This window comes from Thalia democratica, chromosome 5 (assembly GCF_965202585.1).
Source record: "Thalia democratica chromosome 5, ktThaDemo2.hap1.1, whole genome shotgun sequence".
NCBI lineage: Eukaryota > Metazoa > Chordata > Thaliacea > Salpida > Salpidae > Thalia > Thalia democratica.
Window position 1 is genome coordinate 43,155,205 of NC_139169.1, and position 18,743 is coordinate 43,173,947.

The 18,743-nt window shown below is 31.2% G+C and overlaps 1 protein-coding gene across 1 annotated transcript in view; it reads right to left on the reverse strand.

Annotated features, from left to right (window-relative positions):
- LOC145837242 (teneurin-3-like) overlaps positions 1-18,743 on the reverse strand; it is a 32,465-nt gene that overhangs the window by 7,547 nt on the left and 6,175 nt on the right. Inside the window, exons 5-26 of the mRNA XM_082945035.1 lie at positions 17,686-18,029; positions 17,028-17,177; positions 16,335-16,513; positions 15,578-15,755; positions 14,792-14,896; positions 12,992-13,189; positions 12,170-12,370; positions 11,491-11,682; positions 9,383-9,535; positions 8,813-9,026; positions 8,166-8,285; positions 7,690-8,005; positions 7,211-7,490; positions 6,804-7,100; positions 5,803-5,954; positions 5,317-5,500; positions 4,718-4,929; positions 4,190-4,380; positions 3,503-3,628; positions 2,771-2,957; positions 2,379-2,615; positions 1,112-1,493 (exon numbers count right to left, since the gene is read on the reverse strand). Of these exons, the coding sequence (XP_082801161.1) occupies positions 1,112-1,493; positions 2,379-2,615; positions 2,771-2,957; positions 3,503-3,628; positions 4,190-4,380; positions 4,718-4,929; positions 5,317-5,500; positions 5,803-5,954; positions 6,804-7,100; positions 7,211-7,490; positions 7,690-8,005; positions 8,166-8,285; positions 8,813-9,026; positions 9,383-9,535; positions 11,491-11,682; positions 12,170-12,370; positions 12,992-13,189; positions 14,792-14,896; positions 15,578-15,755; positions 16,335-16,513; positions 17,028-17,177; positions 17,686-18,029 (4,598 nt within the window). The remainder of the gene's footprint in view (positions 1-1,111; positions 1,494-2,378; positions 2,616-2,770; positions 2,958-3,502; positions 3,629-4,189; positions 4,381-4,717; positions 4,930-5,316; positions 5,501-5,802; positions 5,955-6,803; positions 7,101-7,210; positions 7,491-7,689; positions 8,006-8,165; positions 8,286-8,812; positions 9,027-9,382; positions 9,536-11,490; positions 11,683-12,169; positions 12,371-12,991; positions 13,190-14,791; positions 14,897-15,577; positions 15,756-16,334; positions 16,514-17,027; positions 17,178-17,685; positions 18,030-18,743) is intronic.

An 18,743-nucleotide genomic window follows, 5' to 3' on the forward strand; every position in this document is an offset into this window, starting at 1 on the left:
ATTCTAAATGTTTACACAATAAAAATAAGTAAAAAATCTTATCAGAAACTTATTTCTGGTTTATTATATTGTTTCAAATGCTGTGAAAATGTTTAAAATATGTCTATTAGCTTGATTTAAAATTTAATATGTATAAAAGCTTTTTTTTTACTTAAGAAATGCTACTATAATTTAAAAAAAAATCTGGCCAGGCCTATAAAATTTTTACAGAAATTGAATATAAAATAGTTTTTTTAGACTTACATAATAGAAAATGATACTCTAATTTTTAAAAGTTGTGGCCAGGTCTTAAACAGAAAACGAATGGCTGTAACTATCTGAAGATAGCAACTTAAAATTGAGTTTAAAAGGGAAGGAGCTTTTAGATTTTAGGATATGTGCAATTTCAGAGTACCCCGTCTTAGCAAAGCGTGCAGTTAAATTTCTTTTACCATTTATCACCACTTATTTTTGCGAGTCCGGTTTTTGGCATGTAACAAACATTAAAACGAAGCAAAGGAACTGTATGCTGACTCCAACCATAAATGCTTGTCTCCGTCTCAGTCTATCCAAAATCCAGCCGCGCATTGACATGCTTGTTGCTAAAAGACAAGTTCAAGTTTCGCACTAAATGTTTTTTTTTTATTTTTCGTTAGGCATCTTACCTGTTTATTACATTAATCTGTGATTTAAATTAGGTTCATGTTCATTTCCTTATTGTTTGTAACTCTCATTTTCTTTGTATTATGCAAAAAAAGATTTTATGACGTTGCGATTAATCATGTTTGTTTTTGTTTAATTATTATAGGGTCATGAAATACCTATTGCCTCTGGCGCACTTTGAGTTTTACTCGACTTAATTCTAATACAATTGGTATGATTTCTAACAATGATATAGTTTTGCAAAAAAAATCGTTTTTTACTGATTATTTTTTTGGTTTTTGGCAGGAAATATTATATCAAACATTATATGTAAAATTAAATTAGGGGTTCCGCGGAAAAGTTGAACTTTGGAAAAGGGTTCCGCCTGTAGAAAAAGGTTCAGAAGCACTGGTTTAAGTAACCTAAGTTAGTTGTATAAAAATATAGTTTTAAATACTTTATAATGAGCTACTTAAAATTTTGTATGTACCTGTTTCGGATCTCTTTTTAACCAAATCGCAAATAAATCCAGGTTGTGTTAAAATTTCGGTCGTGTGGACAAAACCAGCAGGGTCTGGTCCAATCATGGGCGACGCAGTCACTATTTTCACAACAAACTCGTCTGTGTTCGACTTAATCACACTCAGTGACGTCATGACACCAGAAGCAGACGTCATAGTGGTCAATCTACCGCTCGGTTCATACTCATAGTAAGTTTGAGAAATGCCGTTTCTCACCAAACTGGTGAGCAGTACGTCATCGTTGTAGTTGGCATCCATCAGTGAGCCGCCGAACACACTGCTCCGAATTTCAGATAAATACCCGTCTGAATTTTTCGTGATGTCCAAGTACTGCCGATTCGGGAGTGTAATCTGTTGAAGTGTAACCACATTAAACCTGTTAGGCAACTTCTTAATCTAGATTGAATTTGTAGCTAAAATAAAAGGTGTAAAAGAAAAAATATAAAGTTTAGTTTTTGGAAAAAAATATTATTTTGTTATCTAAACTTAGGTACTTACAACGTATTAAATAACAATTCTTTATATCACTTTTAAATAACTGCTTTACTGTAACCGTATATAAGTAAAAATTTAATAACGTTTATAATGAATTTAAAGTTTTATAGTTTTTTGGTCAAAAGTAATAAAAATATTACTAAAAAAACTGAAATGCATAAATGGTATACAACCTATATATATGAACTAATACCGTACTTGTATTCAAACTTAGAATGATTTTCTACGCTTAAATTTTTGCATAGTGAGAACTACTTTTATTACGGCTGGCAAAAAAAATCGAACTTTAAACTAGTTTATTTATTAAATCATTTTTATGCCAAACCTTAAAGTTTTATCCTGTTTTCGCTCTGTTTAGCTTTCATTAATTTTATAAAATTTCAATAACAACTTTTTACTCAATTGCGAAATAGTTTAGTCAATATCACATAACAATTTAGTTGCATAATTAAAGAGTAATATCAGTTTGTACAAAGTAAAATTAAATGTAGTAAGTTATCAATCTAAGGTGAAAAATTTTAATGTATTTGAATAATAAAAAATAAAAGTGTAAGCTAATCATCACTACTACTTTTGGTAAAGTATAGTATCACATTTTTTTATAAAATACTATATGATACTTGAAAATGCATGTTATTGTATTTCATAAATTTATTTACAAAAGTTTTTTTTTTAATCAAGCTAAAAAGTATATGTTACCTTACTTAATTTACATTTGTGTTATTTAAAATTTAAGCAAACCTGTGTACTATAGTCAGAAGTTGACTCAAATGTTAGTCTGTTGTTAAACTGGTCGGTGATTGAAACGAGGTTTTTGTATGTGTCATAAAGAAACTTGTACATAATAGTTCCAGTGATCAGGTTTCTGGTTTCCTTGTGTTCGTAGCCTGAAGAGTCGAACACGTAAAGCTCGTTATTGTCGGGATTCGAAACTTGGTACTGGTTTTTAGAAGTCATTACAAAGTCTGGTTGATAAACCTAAATAACAAAAGTCCATAATGTTTTTTAAAGTATCTAAAAAAATAGTAGATAAATATAAAGAAATATATTTTAGTTTATGAATTAGTTTCCGATTAACTGGCATTAATTTTTTTCAAACAAAAATAGTATACCTGTGTACAAGCTTTACTTACTTTTCGGATTCTGAAGTTCCGTTGATCACATACAAACACTGCGTCGGTATCCACAGCAACCGTCACGCTTGACAAACCAGTAAATTGAGCATTGTGGGCAAAATTATCGTCACCATAGAAACAGTCGCAATCGATAGATGCACAATCGCAATTTGAAAACTTTCCTGCTATTGTGGTTACTTTGCCGCTGTTGATATATTAAAATTTTGTTTACATCAAATTTGCTTTGCGTTTGAAGTCGATTTTATGGACAGTTTTCGAAAAAAATCTCAATTGTTTACTTTTGAAAAGATAAATGAGTTTCTTCAAGCACTTTTAGTAAATTAGGAGATACCTATTGCTAAACGGATATTTCATTTGTGTGTAAAGGTTACTTTATTATCAAATTTGAATCGTGATAGAAAAACGCAACAATTAAATTATAAGATAAAGTTATAGCTTATAAATTATTACTTAAAACTATAAGCATAACAAAACATTTTTGTGTGCTTTATTTCCGGAACAAGTTTAAATAAATGTAATTTTACTATAATTCAGATAACTAACTATCAGAATAATAAATATACGATTCACATACTAGAAATACTGTCCAGAAATTTATCAAAATTGTAAACAAAGCACTTTTTTACTCTAGGTCGGTTTTAAAACAATTTTGAAACATATTTTTAATTAACAAAAGCACACAATTAGTCATAAAAAAAAAGATTTCTCACTAATTCTGAATAAAGTCACCTGAAAACGTCGTATCTTAACACTTGTTCGACCTGGTGTCGGTCGCTCTCAGTGATGTACAGAGCCCCGTCGACGTGAGAGACCGATACGTCGGTAGGAGCCACCAATCGAGTTTCCTTCGCTTTCCTGTCAACAAATGCGAGTGATTAAAAATCAATTTGCTTCCCGCTGTCAATTACTTTGTCGCGCATTTAGTTTTTAAACTTGCTAAAGACCAAGCGGTGTTTTGTGAGCAAACATGTAGCGATTGTGCAGAGCTTTTAAGTATCAATTATATTGTGCTCAAGTAAAAGTACATTGCGTTAAGCAAACATTGAATAATTGCTTAAATTGCTTTTGCACCTCGAAAACTTTTGTAAACAGTTTTCTTCAATTTAAATGAAAAGAGACAAAATGAATGCAACAAAACGCAACAAGGAGATTAAAACAGGGTTTTAATCCAATAAAGTTGAAGGTAGCCCTAATCAAGCAAACCTTTATTTGTTTTACTTGTAGCTTTCACATAAAGCAAGAAAAAACGCACTAATGTTTCAGTAAAAGCCTATTGTAAAAAAAAAACAACTAATTTCATGTTCGAAAGATTCACAATAAAAATAAAGTAGCTCAACAGTCAATAAATTCTTTGTTTTTATTGTTTAACTTTTGCAAGGCTTAACAAACCGGACGCTTCAAGTTTTAATTGCTGACCTGTCGACGTTTTGATTGTCTTCAGTTGTAAAAAAATTCGAGGCCAGGTGGCCGCATTGGATGGGAACGCCGACTACTAATGACGCTTGACTGTGACGTATGTCAATCTTTATTATTACGTCATTATCCAGCAAGTACAAGGCGTCTTCAAGTGAACTGTACGTCAGCGCAGAGGGGAATATTAGCTCGAGCTGTTTAAAAGTATACTTTAATACAGCTATACATAAAGATAGTTTTTTTTTTTAATAACAATTTATAACACAACAGACTTTGGATTCATGTAGTACGTTGTAAGATTTTAAATTTTATTAAAACATTTTAAAAATTTAGGAACTGTTTACCTATCAAAAATAATAGACAAGTAAATGATCATTCATTAACTGCAGATGTTATGTACACTTTTACCAATCAGGCTTATAAAACTTTTAACTGAAATTGATTATGTCAGAAGTAAAAGCTATAAAAAAACTAAAGTTTTAAATTTTATATGTTATAGTTTAGCTTGAACATTTTTAATATAGTTTTTACCTGATCTAATGTTATTGAACCCTCGCATGGAAGTGGCCTGGTGCCGTAAATGCTTTGGCTACCGGCAAAATGACCAATTATACCGGTTTCAGGATCGATTGTCCTAATTGTGTTACCATCAACAAAATACAATCTTCCCTTCAAATCGACTGTTATTCCCTTTGGTGCAGTTAATTTAGCTTGTATTGCTGAATTACCGTTCCCACAGTTATCTAACGACAGTTAAACTAGACTTGATAAAAATACTTAACAATTTATTGTAAATTACTATTTACTGGAAAACAAAGGCAAACATCAAAAGTCATTAAAATCTGTTTTTAACTGCTTGAGTTGATGTTTTATAACATGTTAGGAAGTACAAGGTTAAAACAACATCACTACAGTTTTAATAAGCTTTAAGCTAAACAAAAGCTATACAAAAACATGTATGTGTTTAAATAAAGCATAGTTTACTGCAATTATTAAAAACTCTTTTAAAAAACATTTTTTATGTTTAAACTCATTTAACCAACTGTGTTTTTGTTACTTCAAAACTGAAGTTCAGTTTAGTTTACAAAAATTATCTAACAATATTATTTGTTATTCACAGGTAAGCTCACCTTTCTCATTGCTGAAACAGTTTTCCCCAGTTCCAGCAACAACAATGTAATTGTTTCGAACAGATTGTTTATTCCAATGTCTAATGGTATTCAGTTGAAGGTCGCTTGATTTCAGTTTGAAAATCCTTTTGCTCCTAGTCAGTGTGAAGTACACATCACCATTGGCACTTGCAGCCAAATAATACTGCAGTTAAATAAAAGTTCAGTGAGTTTGTTTATCAAAACAATATCAAGGTCAAAGGCAACTTTTGTCGGTGAAAGTTTTCGTAAAGTTTTTTTGAAAGGATCTAATTTGATAAAGTTAAGGTAAGTTTGTATTAGTACTCATTTTTACTACAATAAAACTAAAAAAAAAAGAACTAGCAACGCTACTTTACAGCAATAAAAAATCTAACTTTTTAGACACATACCAATAACATATATCTTAGTCGACTTATATACACTAAAAACTTTAAAAAAAATTGAAAAGTTGAAAAGTTGTCTAACTTTTTCGTGGTCGACCAATTCGTAGAGTGAAAATATGTTTCCGTCTTTGTCAATTTTTTTGATAAACTTGTAATCTCCTACATATATGTTTCCTTTTTTATCGCTTGCTAGCGTCATTGGAGAAAATAGTTTTGACAAGCTAGCGTTTTGTCCTGTAAATAAAATATTGATAAATAAAATGCATCATTTCTTTTAGAGTTTAATTTAACAATCATGCTGACTTGTTTTTAACATGAAGAACACTACAAAGAAAAGATTACAATCCTTAAAAACTGTTAAGTTAATTTATAACTTTATAAATAAATTTTAAACTTAACCTTGTTCAGACACTATGAGTTATTAGCTTGTGGTTTTAGAACACGCTTGTAAACAATTAAAAGATTTTATTGTGTTAATATGTAAATACAACTTATAACACCTACAGGTTTTATGTGCAAAAATTGTTAACAATAATAAATACATTAAGATTTATTTGTTTTTATAAGCACCGCCATTAATAAGTTCAAAAAAAGTTTAAGTAAAACAAATGTGACAACTATAACAAGGCAGGTAAATGTTTTTATTTTATTGCCGGTCGTTTAAAGTTGAAACAGGTATAAAAAGTAGCTGTTTTTCCGTTTTACTTTAATAACTTGTATTTACAAGATAACTTAAGTACCATAAAAATAAATTTTGAACTGAACTTGACTTTTGATAAACTGTACAACTTAAGTTTTTTACTACAGCTGCATGTTTAATACAAATTTTCAATTGTTTTATTTAAAGAAGTAATAAAATTATTTCAAATATTTTAGATCTGTTTTAATTTTTTTAATTAAAATATTTCAAATAAATTGAATTTGAATTTGTAAGTAAGCTAAGGTATTTTAAATATGAATTTTTTTCTTCATTCATAAGTTAATTTTGTATTTAGAAATTAAAGAATTACAAAGTATATTTAAATTAAAAATTGATCTAATATTAAAAAGAATAATTATATTCAAAATCTAGTACGTCTTTACCGTTTAGATGAGTAGTTACGTCCAATTCTTGATCTCCGTTTCCAGCAACGGTCTCCACTATTCGTGGCTGCTTTTTGAACGAAACCTCTCCCCCGTCACCCATGTACAAGGTTTTTCTTTCGGGGAAGTACCTATGCTGAAGGTTGAGAGACCAAAGGTCGAATGGCGCCACTTTGTTGCGATAGTGCATGTTGTTTGTAGTGTACACGTGGAATCCTTGGATTTCCGACACCTGGCTTTTCCAAACAACTTGTTGGCTTTTGTCGTCGCAAACTGACACTACGTATCCAACACGAGCTGTAAAAAATATACATATATACTATAATTATCGTAAAACTGCTTACGGATAACCATAAGAAAAACATTTAAAAATTTTTTAAAAGCATTTAAACAACTAAAAATCTTACCTTCAACTGGAACAACACCAAATACTTTTTGGTTGTACGCATCCAAACCATCCCAGGTGAAAGTGTAGTTTAGACTCGAAACAACTTCTAATGTTTCCTCATGCACGGCACCTTCGACTATAATCTGAACTCTAATCTCATCAACTACATCCACAAGTGGAACTTCACTGTCACTTATCAGAGACAGTTTTAGTACGTTTTTGTAACCAAAAGTTCTGCTACTAAGGTATACTAAAGAAACTCCAGCCATTGTAGGAAACTTAAATTCTTCTCGAACGGTCTATGTAAAATAAGTATACTTCAGCAAACACGGAAACTTTATAAAATTGTTTTCAGAGTTAAACTAAGAGTTAGTTTTTTACATATTTTTTTTATGACACAAGATAATTTAGATACAAATATTTAAGTTAAAACAAGGAAGAATTTATTTTTTTGAGTATTTAAAGATAAAAAACTTTTTCTACATTAACAAAGTTTACCTGAGTTTCTGGTATATAGTTGCTTGAATCTCCTCCGCTGGTCCAAGAGTTGACGCTCGTGAGCACAACTTGAGGCTGAGGAAGCTTCAACTTGTCAGTTCTTTGTTTGCAATCTGACAGCTTTGAATCAGCCTTTATGTTGCTCAAGCTGGCCGTCGTGTAGTAGTTTAATGGCTTTTGTTGCAGCAGCCTTGTCGTTGCTAAAACAACAAACTTGTTCTTGCTGACAAACACCGGGGAAGTGATTGTTTGCGTAAACGATTGTCTTGTTATTTCCAATGAAACTGCTGACCCACCAACCACTACCAAGTCGAACCTAAATTTGTAGTAAGTATTAGAAAAAAATATGAATATGTTAATACATAAATTTTTTTTAAATTCATATTTCTAAAAATGACCTTAAATTTTAACTAAATAATATTTCAAAGAACTTTAAACAAAATTCATGTAAATATTGCCATATAGTATTTACTAACCATCCGTTAAGTTTTGTTTTAGTCATAAAACCCGAAGCCCCGACTACTTGCACAACAGCTCCGACTAGTGGCGATTCATCATCGTCTGAAACTAATTGACCTCGCACAACACTAAGTTTTCTGTTTAAAATTAATTAATAAAAACAAATGAAATATCTTTTTTCCTTGTTACTTGGATCAAAGCTTCAGTTTAAAATTTCATCAGGCATGCAGTTTTAAATTATAAAAAAAACAAGCTATAAGTTATTAAAAACACGTTTCAACTCAAAGTGTTCTTTTTAAATACTTAAGCCTCGTTCTTTGAAATTGGTCACTTCATAGCAAGCAGAGGTTTAAAAGCCAACCGCATCAGTCTTGACATTCGAATGGGATAAGAAGATAATTCCTTTCTGGCTTTACTTGCGTAGGGTGAACTTCGTTTGAGGAAAGAATTTATAAGAAGCAGGCTTATTATCAATAAATAATGACCTCTGCTTGCTAATTTAACTCTTATGGTGTCTCTTTGTACTATCTTTATATGAGCGCAATCAGCCACACTGGCTATTTTAATAAAGTTTTTGGAACAGCTATTTTACGAAGCAGTCTACTTATGCATTTCAAAACAAACAGTTTATCTATCTACAATGCACTAGCTGAAATCAACTTACTCATACTGTGGCTTGTCAATGCTGCTTCGCGGGTTGTTTTTGTTTTGCTCGCGTATGAGAAAGTCAATTCTTTTACTAAACGGTGATGTTGACACCAAAGGTATGGGCCTCCTGCCAGCAAGAACTTTAGGGTCCACCCCAGAGGAGCACTGACGACTGTTAATGCACGCGTCTTTTAAACAGCAGTCTGGGTCTTGACAGTCAACTAAACCATCTGAATAAAAATGATAATAAGTAAAACATTGTTTAGCATAAAATGTCTAAATTGAAGCAAAATATGATTGTAATAGGTTTCTTGTGTCTCCTACCAGTAATTTTTGTCATAGTAAGAAATATACATGTTAGTTAGTGTAGTTTTGACTTTATTAATGATTGTACTCTTAAGTTTAAGCAAATAATCTTTGATTTTTAACTTTCATACATAATGTCATTTAAATTGCTATAATAAAATATAACTCATTGTAAAGGTCTTGTTCCACATTTGCTTAAAAATTTATTTCGGTTTTAGTTTAAACACCTATCAACGAAGATAACATACTACGTGTGTAAACATCAAGTACTAATAGTAACCATTATCGTTGTCTCGTGCGTCGCTGCAACTGGCCTCCATCTTCTGTTCACAACCTCTGCCCTTCCTCCCTTGCCTACATTTGCACTGCCACGTCATCGTGATGTCGTCAATCTCACAAACGCCGAATCCCGAGCAGTTGTTCGGACACCCGTCTGAAAAGATAGTAAGAGTTTTAAGCAAAGTAATTTACTTTTTCTAGATTTTAAATTTAAATTCTAAACTGATTCTAAGAGTCAAGACGGCGCCACTTATCAAAGCTTAATGAAAAATTAAATGCATAAGGTTAGCTTTTTGTAAATTTGACAGTATTTATTTGATTCTGAATGCGTAATTTTGATTCAAAACACTTTTTTGTTGAAGCTTGTCAAATAAATGCTCTTAGAAAGTTTTAATTAAGTCTCACAGCGTTGGTAATGAAGTAATCGTATTGATTTTTGTTGAGATAATCATTTGTTTAAAGTCTAATAAAAACATTGTAGCATAGTCTAAGTTATATAATTAATTAACAGCTGAAAAAAGACTAAAACAAACTTTGAGCTAATACTAATATAAAAATCCAAGTTTATTAAAACTTAATCTAAGTATTTTAGTATAAACAGTTATTTAAACTGATATTAGTTTTTAGCTTCTTGTTGCTAGTGTGAGCTTATTTTCAAAATTTTAAAAAATAAAAATGACTTTATCTACTCAAGAGCTTTTGATTTTTAATCACAAATAGTTTGACGGTTGAAAGTAACTTTTGATGAGCTCGCAGGTTAAGTGGTGGGCGTATAATGAAATTTTGATGCGGTAATGGGGTGTTTAAACAAACATTTTCCTTTGTAATTGATTTGCATTGCGGGCGAAGCTGGGTGATAGTTGGTGTTTTGCGACTAAATATTTGAATAATCTTTTTGTTGTTGTCACGTTTGATTACACGCTCTCTCTTGATTGACAGCCACCATCCCACTTTTAATTGTAGTCTTAGGACGTAATTAAAGTAATTTTAAATTTGAAAAAAATCATTAGGAGAAAATGATTCTTAAGTACACAAAGTATTGAAAAGTTGTTTAAAACAGCTTTCATGTAAACATCAGTAGGTGATGATGAGAAAAAAATAACTAAATCATTAAACTTAGTATAAGCTGTAATAGTAGTTTTAAACTTTTAAGTATTAGTCTTTATTAAACTTTTAATGCCTTTAAGTATAACTTCCTTTAACAAGATATTTTTGTTTTGTAAACTTTTTTTCATGTTAAACAGGTTGCCAGCTGTAAACATTGTTCAAATAATATACCAACGATCAATCTTAACTATGTACTTTTTTAACCTTGAAAACTTTGTATCTAGTTCTATACCTAGTGAACTTAAATAGTGTGTTAGTGTTTAAATAAAAACTGTTTTTTAAGTAACAAGGTTTATAACTGACGATTTTTTAAGAAAAAATAAATAGATTTGCGGTGTTTACAGTTGTGGTATTAAGTATTAGGCGGCTTTACCAGTCGTGTTATATTTCATTTCAGCTTATACAAACCTATCACTATCACTTATTACATTTTCTAAAACTGAATACTACTTGACATCTAATCTATACCATCGTGACGGCTCAGACTTTACTTTTTTCTAACAAAAATAATGTTTTCCTGCACTTTTGGCTGAAAAATTATCGATTTTGGCCTTCATAATTTTTCTGAGACTTATAACGCCTAAATGTGGCTCGAAACTTTGCGACTTATCAGCTTAAGTAATTTTACTTTTACCGTTTTGAAAGCGTTAAAACACGTAAAGCAGTATTTCATAATAGTAAACTGCGTCGTTTCGTTCAAAGGCACGCAGAATTTGTGGGCCGATATTTGCAGAAGATTAATTTAACTAAGCGTATATTCACTGGATTAGCGCGTGAATTTAAAAGGTTAAGGTTATGAACGTTCCGAGCTGCGTGTCAACTATTCATTCTTGGAAGTTTTGTTTGTTATTTATTTTTTAAGCTTGCTAGTGACATCAACAAAGTTTTCTTGTGATTATTTTTGAATAAATATTCAAACACTTAACAAGACTGGATACATTGAGCAAATGTAAATACATAGGTTATTAGAAAAAAAAATCTACAAGTATTTTTTTTACTTACTGAAGCTGCAGAGTTTGCCATTCCAGCCGACCTTGCACGAGCAAGTTCCGTCTTCCAGACAGTTTCCATTGTGCTTGCACTTCGGGTGGCACTTTTTGTTCTGACAGCCCAACCCAGACCACCCTCTGCTACACTTGCACTTTCCTTCAACGCATGTTCCATGCTGGCTGCAGTTTTCAACACAAGAATTTTCTGTTTGAAAATAAACATTGCTTGCAAAACTTTGGGGTTACAATAGCGCAGTTTTTAGGGTTTTTAGTAGAAAATGTTCGTATTGTATATGAACGCTACTTTAAACAAACAAAACTGATTTATTAAAACTTAAACTTGTTAAGACAATTGGAAATACAGTTTAGAATTTAGACATTACATTCATATATTTTTTTAAATAAATATATCTTGAATTTGCTGATGTCTCATTTTATTTTTAAACATAACAGTTATTATTAATTACAGACATATAACTACAGTGTAACTAAAAATAAGTTAAAATAATTACGCAACTTTTTTTTGTTTTATTCAAATTAAACAGTTATTCAATTTCGATCAGCACAAGTATATTGGTGTTATCGACAAACTATTTTGTTATCGCACCTATCCCATTGTTTACCAGCCAATGTTTGCTGAATCAATTAACTTAAAGCAATATAAACATTAAATTCAAATTTTTTAAGCTGACCTCTTTCGCAATGCTTGCCGGAATAACCCACATTGCAAATGCATTTATCCGTTATTTCATCGTAAGTACCGCGGTTCGAGCATTTCATGTTAATGCTTTCATCTGTGATGGAACACAGACTTCCCGACCATCCGTTATCGCAGTAACACTTGCTTTCTACGCACTTGCCATGCTTCGAACAAGTTGGATCCTCGCAGTCATCTGTTAATGTTTGCTATCGTGGTAAATCGTTGTTTGTTTTGAAAAAAAAAGTTATTAGAAAGCTAATTTACCACGAGTTTTTGATTGAAATATTTCAGTCATTTTTTTGCTGAAGAACAAACTTTTTGGCTGTTTTAAACAAATAACAAACAAGTGAAAAGTTTTTCATGAAAACAGTGTTTTTGTTTGCTAAAAAAAGTTATTTTTTTCTCGTGTTTAAAATTTAATACATTTTTACACTCAATTACTTTCTAGTTTATTTTAAATACTCATTAGATAAAATACTTTAAGGGTGTACATTAAACAAATTATATGACAACTTTAAAAATTTTTAGTTAAAAACAACTTTTTAAAGTCAACCATTTTGTAAATTATACTCTACACTAATGTTTTTAGGTTTCTACTAGTTTCTAAAAAACAGTGTACAGCATTTATGCATTAATAAATGTACAAAAAATATCTAATTACAAAGACTGCATTTAAATTCTTGAAATACTTTAGTAAGTTTGTTGTATTTGTTATAAAAACAAGTACTAAAACAACATAAACAAATACACTAATTTAATGTTTTAAAAGTGTTTCAAGCGACAAAAGAACATACATTTAAATTACAATACAAACTTTTTTCGCAAGAAATTCCCTTGAAGCCCGCGTAACAATCGCAGTCGCCGTTGGAATTACAAACTCCGTTTCCGCTGCAATCGTGCGAGATGCACTGGTCTGATGGAACGGAACATTCTGCACCTTTCCACCCAAGAAAGCACTCACAACCACCATGGTTGTAAACACCATTTCCATTGCAAGGCACCATGCAAGAAGCTTTGAAAATTTATTTTTATCTTAAACATGCTTTGGTCTCAATTTTCAGTTTTAAGTTTTGTTTTACTAGGTTAAAAAATACTTCATAACTTAATGTATTGTTTAAAAGTTTCAACATTTCCAAAAAATTTCTACGGCAGCCAAATATTATAAAGGCCATAAGTACTTGAAATAAATTTTTGTTTGGTATTGATTTTAAAAATTTATTTATTATCTATTTGATATGAATATTCACTTTTATAATGATATACAGACGCGAGTAGATTGCTTGTTGAGAACTTATAACGGCTCACGTACCCACTTACACGATGACTATAACAGTGTAGTGTGAAAAGGTTATGTTTAATTTAATGTGCTTACATACAAGTGACACTATAATGCTGAATTAAGACGTATCGTTAACTTGAACTTCTGTTGACATTTCTATTTGAAAACAATTCGCTGCACATTCTGCGATGAACTCCTTCGAACAAAGCGTTAAGTTTTATTTATAGCGCGTTTTGTTGAGTGAAATTGTGCTTTATGCTGTGTGCTAAGTGCGAAGGTTGTTTTCAAAACCGTGTGATTGTTTATATTAAGTGATATTCTGAAACAATTGTTTTTGAAAATACTTTAAATTCTTTCCAGCAAGGTTTTAAACTAATGTTTAATATCGAAAAGTTTTTATTTTTTAATGTAAAAATAAGCATGTTTTGAATTTTTTGACAAATAAGAAAATTATGTCGAAGTTAAACTAGTTCTCTAGTATATTGCGCGAAACTTTTTCGATCTTTTGACTAAAATACTTATTAATAATGTGGTAATGAAAATGAAATTAATTTTATTAACGACCGTTTAATTATATATTTTTCAATCCAGATTGTTGTTACAGTTGTTTCCGTGCGTATAACTTGAATATAAAGTATATTTAGCTGGGTCATTAGCTTCAACTGAGCCAAAGAAAACCTTTAAACCGACTATGCAAACACAAGCAAATTTTTTGTACTACTTGAGCTTTTAAGCGTATGACTGTTCAATAACTGTTTGCTTTCTTCATGAAAATTTTCAAGTATTAGCTGCACAAACAGCTAAAAGTTTAAGAACTTTTCAAGCTTTTTTTAATTGAAATTGATTTTAAAATCAGAAGGCTCTAATCGTTTACAACAGTTTTATCTTTAAAAGCTAGTTTAGAAAAAAATTACTCAAACTATTTAACAAGATTATTGTTTTAATTTATAGTATGTTGTTTTTTACTACATTCTTATGACTCATACTAAACGTGACATTGAGTCTAAAAAGCCTGTAATAAAACATAAAGTCGTTAACATGTGTTTAAAGCTCACTCAAGGGCCAATATATTGCAATCATGTACTTGTATAAGAGCTGTATTAGCTGACGTAGAGCTTTAAAGAAAATTCTTTTTAATCAACTCAACTTTTTTGTAAGATAATTATTTATAAACCTACTTTTTGTTTTGACACACAAAAGAACTTTTAAGGAAACGCGATTTCGGGCAGTTTCAAAACGACCTAGTTTTAAATCAAAAATAGAAAAAAAATTGGCAAAAGTTTAAAGAAACTTTTTGACGGATGGCGAAAAATAATTGCAGCAAATATGTCTCACCTTCAGAACAGTCGCTGCCTTTCCAACCCGGATAGCATTTGCAGTCGCCGTACAAAGTACAATCGCCGTTTCCACTGCATTTGTTCTCGCAACTGTTTCTTGATTCTGTATAAAATTGACGAATTTAAACTTTAAAGTTTATTTTAGAACAGTTTAAATACCAATGACATATGCGTAAATATCGAGGCTGTTTAAAATAATTGCCCACAGGTCAGTATAAAAGCTTATAGCTCGACTTTTATTTTATTTTAAAACTGTGCCAAAAAACAATTAACTCTAATAAATAGAGTCGTTTATTAAAACTCAATAGATTAAAAGAGTTAGTCTTATATATAGCTTACCTTTTCATACAGCTGCTGTAAATTAATTTGAAAATAAATTTATAATTACTGTCTTTACTTGAACAACGGTTTTTTTGGAACAGATACAAAGTATATCAAACTATTTTTTCTTAACAAAAGCATGTTATGATTAATTACAAAATATTATTTATTAAAATAAATTCATCAAAACAAAAACTAAAACATTCATAAAAAACAAATTAAGACAAGTTTTGAGGTCTTGCCAATTAAATTATTAATTTTTACACTTAATGAAATAAATACAAAATAAAATGAAAAAATTGGTATAATGTTTTTGCAATACTTTACAACTGATAAAAGTTGAAATGAAAAATTAATTGTATTGTTATTCTTACAATCAGTTGAAACTCAAGTTAAAATATCCACTAAAAAAGCAAACAGGTTTATGTGTTCTTTTTGATTTTTTTTGCTTTTAAAAACTAACCGTAGAAGTATACTTTCACTTTTAAATTTATTGGTCGTGAGCCTCCATTGTAAAGAGCCCAATACCAAGATCCTTGCGGCAGAGACTCGGTAAAAACAAAGTTTGAAACTGTTGAAGCTGGCTGACTGATGTAGAAAGAAGGCAGTAGCCTCGTGTCAACTTGCTTTATGACGTCATACTGAAATAACAAACATAATGGGTCATTTAAGAAAATAGTACGTACGGCTTAAAACTTGACATGTTTTACTTATGTTTTCAGGTGTTATATTGACTAGCATTTTAGCGAAAAAAATATAAAAAAGTGCTGTGTTTGTCATTGAATACGACGATCAATACGGCCTTAAGTCGTTTACAACGTCCCGTTCAATGCGTGTAACTTAAAACGATCGAACAACAATAACAACTAGTCGCAGACACAAAGTGTTTCCGATTCTTTTTTTTTTCAATAATTCGATTGTCGTTGGAGAGCTAGCTGTCGTGGGCTTTTCGTTTGGCGCCAATAAAATCGCTCGGCTGCATATTACAGCGCGTTGGAAAATAATTGCAGGACGTACGCGGTTTATCCCTTTAATTTAGCGGTCTGCTACGAACCGGGCGTTTGCAATATTTCAAATTGAGATAAATCGATTGAATTGTAGGAAAAACGCACTGAACTATTAACTTTCAAAGTTTCAAACTCATAGCTCTCGGTGATGAGAATTTTAACGCGCAATGCTAAAATTAGTTTAATTGCTAGGTAATGCGGTCGTTAACCCACCTTGGTGTGGGAAGGAAGTATCCCCTTTCTTCCGTACAAGGCGACATCTGCGCTCGATGGAAGCGTGAAGTTGAATTTGAAAGTTTCAGACTTGCTGCTGACATACTGACGCATGTACAAGAAACTGGAGTTTGCACAAGTCCCTTGTATTCCTCTCCTCGTGTTCAGTTCTAACGGAGCTGTTTGAAATGTTATCATAAAAATTTATCAATTTAAATGTTTTCTTAATTTTGTCAATTTTATTACAAAGAAAACTTAAAAAGAATTTATCAGTTTTATTGTTGTTGAAATGTTTTAATACAACTTTTTTTATCTTTTTTTTTTTTCTTAGAAAATATATTTTACAACTTAAAATGATTTTTTCTTGTTAACCAGTGCTAAGAATTTCATCTTATAGTTAACAAATCATGTGATTAGTTACTTTAACAAGGTCTTTGTAGGTTATAATAAAACATTTAAATGAATACATAACATATGTTATCATTATGATGAAAGAATTTATTTAACAACTTGTAATGAAAGAATTTTTTAAATAAAGTATGTAATCATCTTTTATGTACGTTTCAAATAGCATTCATGTTTCAAACTTCAAACAAAGTAAAAATATTTTTCTTCACTTTATCACATACTTAATTATATTAAATTAATGATTTTAGTAACATAAAAAAGAAGTTATTTAGCAACTAAGGAAACCTTTATTTGAAATGTAGCTGAGGAAGTCACCGTTCATATTATCCCCACTCTGGTGTCCCACGTACACTGTTCCGTTGTCCGTTTGACACGGTACCATTTGTCTCTCAGCACTTTTATCTTCGCATTTGAAGCTTTGCCCGATGAAATCGACTTGAAATAACGAAAACATATGTTTTTAAAATTGAAAAGAAAAGCAAAGCTTTTAAGTTAAACGCATCAAAAAATCGGTTTTAATCCGTTCCACACCGCAGGTAATGACTCAAAATGTTGGCTACTTTAGCGAAAACCCTATTAACTTAAACAAGCATGTATGTAGCCGGTTTAGCGTGCTGCTTAATTCTGAAAAACCGACTTTCGTCAAGTAACAAGTGTGCACATGCTAGCTGAGCTTATTTTGTCAACAACAAAAGTTTTTCTGTGGGATAAATCTGTAAACATTTCTTACACTTGCTTTTTAGATTTGCGATGTTGATAAACAAAGCGGTTATGTGTTTATTGAAATGAAATTTTCAATATTTTTAGTTTTCTTAAATCAAACAAAACACATTATTAAAAAAGAGGAAAATGATAACAAATTTTTTTTATAGTATATACCAATAAACTTTTACAAATTAAAATAAAATTTAAATGTTTTTTGTCATAAAGCAGAAATACATACCTAAAAGTACCGCTAAAACGGCCAAAAGAACGATGCTTATCACTGTCATGACAACTCCCCACACCTTCAACTTGGACCAGTCGGAAAAGCAGCCCCCTTTCCACTTGGTCATCCTTCGGCTGAAGTGGTCGCGCGGCCTGGCCCTGAGGTGGTGGTTGGTGGGCGGCAAGTTTCCAGCCATCAACCGGTGACCTGGATTGTAGGATATCGGTTGCGGCAAGAGGGGATTCCCTGGTTCTATGAACGAAGTTTGCTGCTGAGTTTGGTGTGCAGTGAACCGTGACGATGTCGTGGGCGAAACTGTGGCGGTGGGAATGTTGGAGTTGATCCTCGGGTTCTGACTTCTGTTAAAAAACTTGTATTTAGCAAAACTTCAAGCGTGTAAAGTATTTTAAAACATCAAGTAGAAGTTGTTATGAGTTGGTTACAAACGGTACATGTTTCGCTTAACTTTGTTGATACATCGGTTGTCGGTAAAATAAAACTAAGCAAACCCTCATAAAACTTGTTTAACATTTTTTAGGATTTTCAAATTCGTAAACTAGCATTAAGTTGACCTCCTGTTTTTAAGTGCGCGCACCTGTCAAAATTACTTTGCGTGAGCTTCTCTTTTCAATTTAAAAACAAATCGCTCAAGGTTTCGCAAACACGGGCGCAAAGTCATTATGCACAGCTACTACCAGACCGAGTGTCGAGCTGTTAAGTATCAGTAGAAAAACGTGATGAGAGATAGAAGCAAGTCGTCAGGTTTTGTTTGAAGCGCCGAACAGAGCAGGGCAAATTGAAATCAAACAAAGGTATTACCTACCTGTTTCTAATTTGCACGTTTTTCACTTTTTTATTTATATGCGGCTGCCAAAGTTATATTCAAGTGTTGCAACTTAAGTTTGTTTTAATAGTCGGAGAAAACAACTTTTTTTTTTACATTTTTGAGCCTTTTTTTTTTGTATTTAAAAATAAAGTGAATTTAAAAAAGTGTAGTAGTTTTTTAAAGAAAACTATTTTATAAAATTTTAATGTAGAAAAAAAAACTCAAAAGTTACAATTTCAGTTCAGCT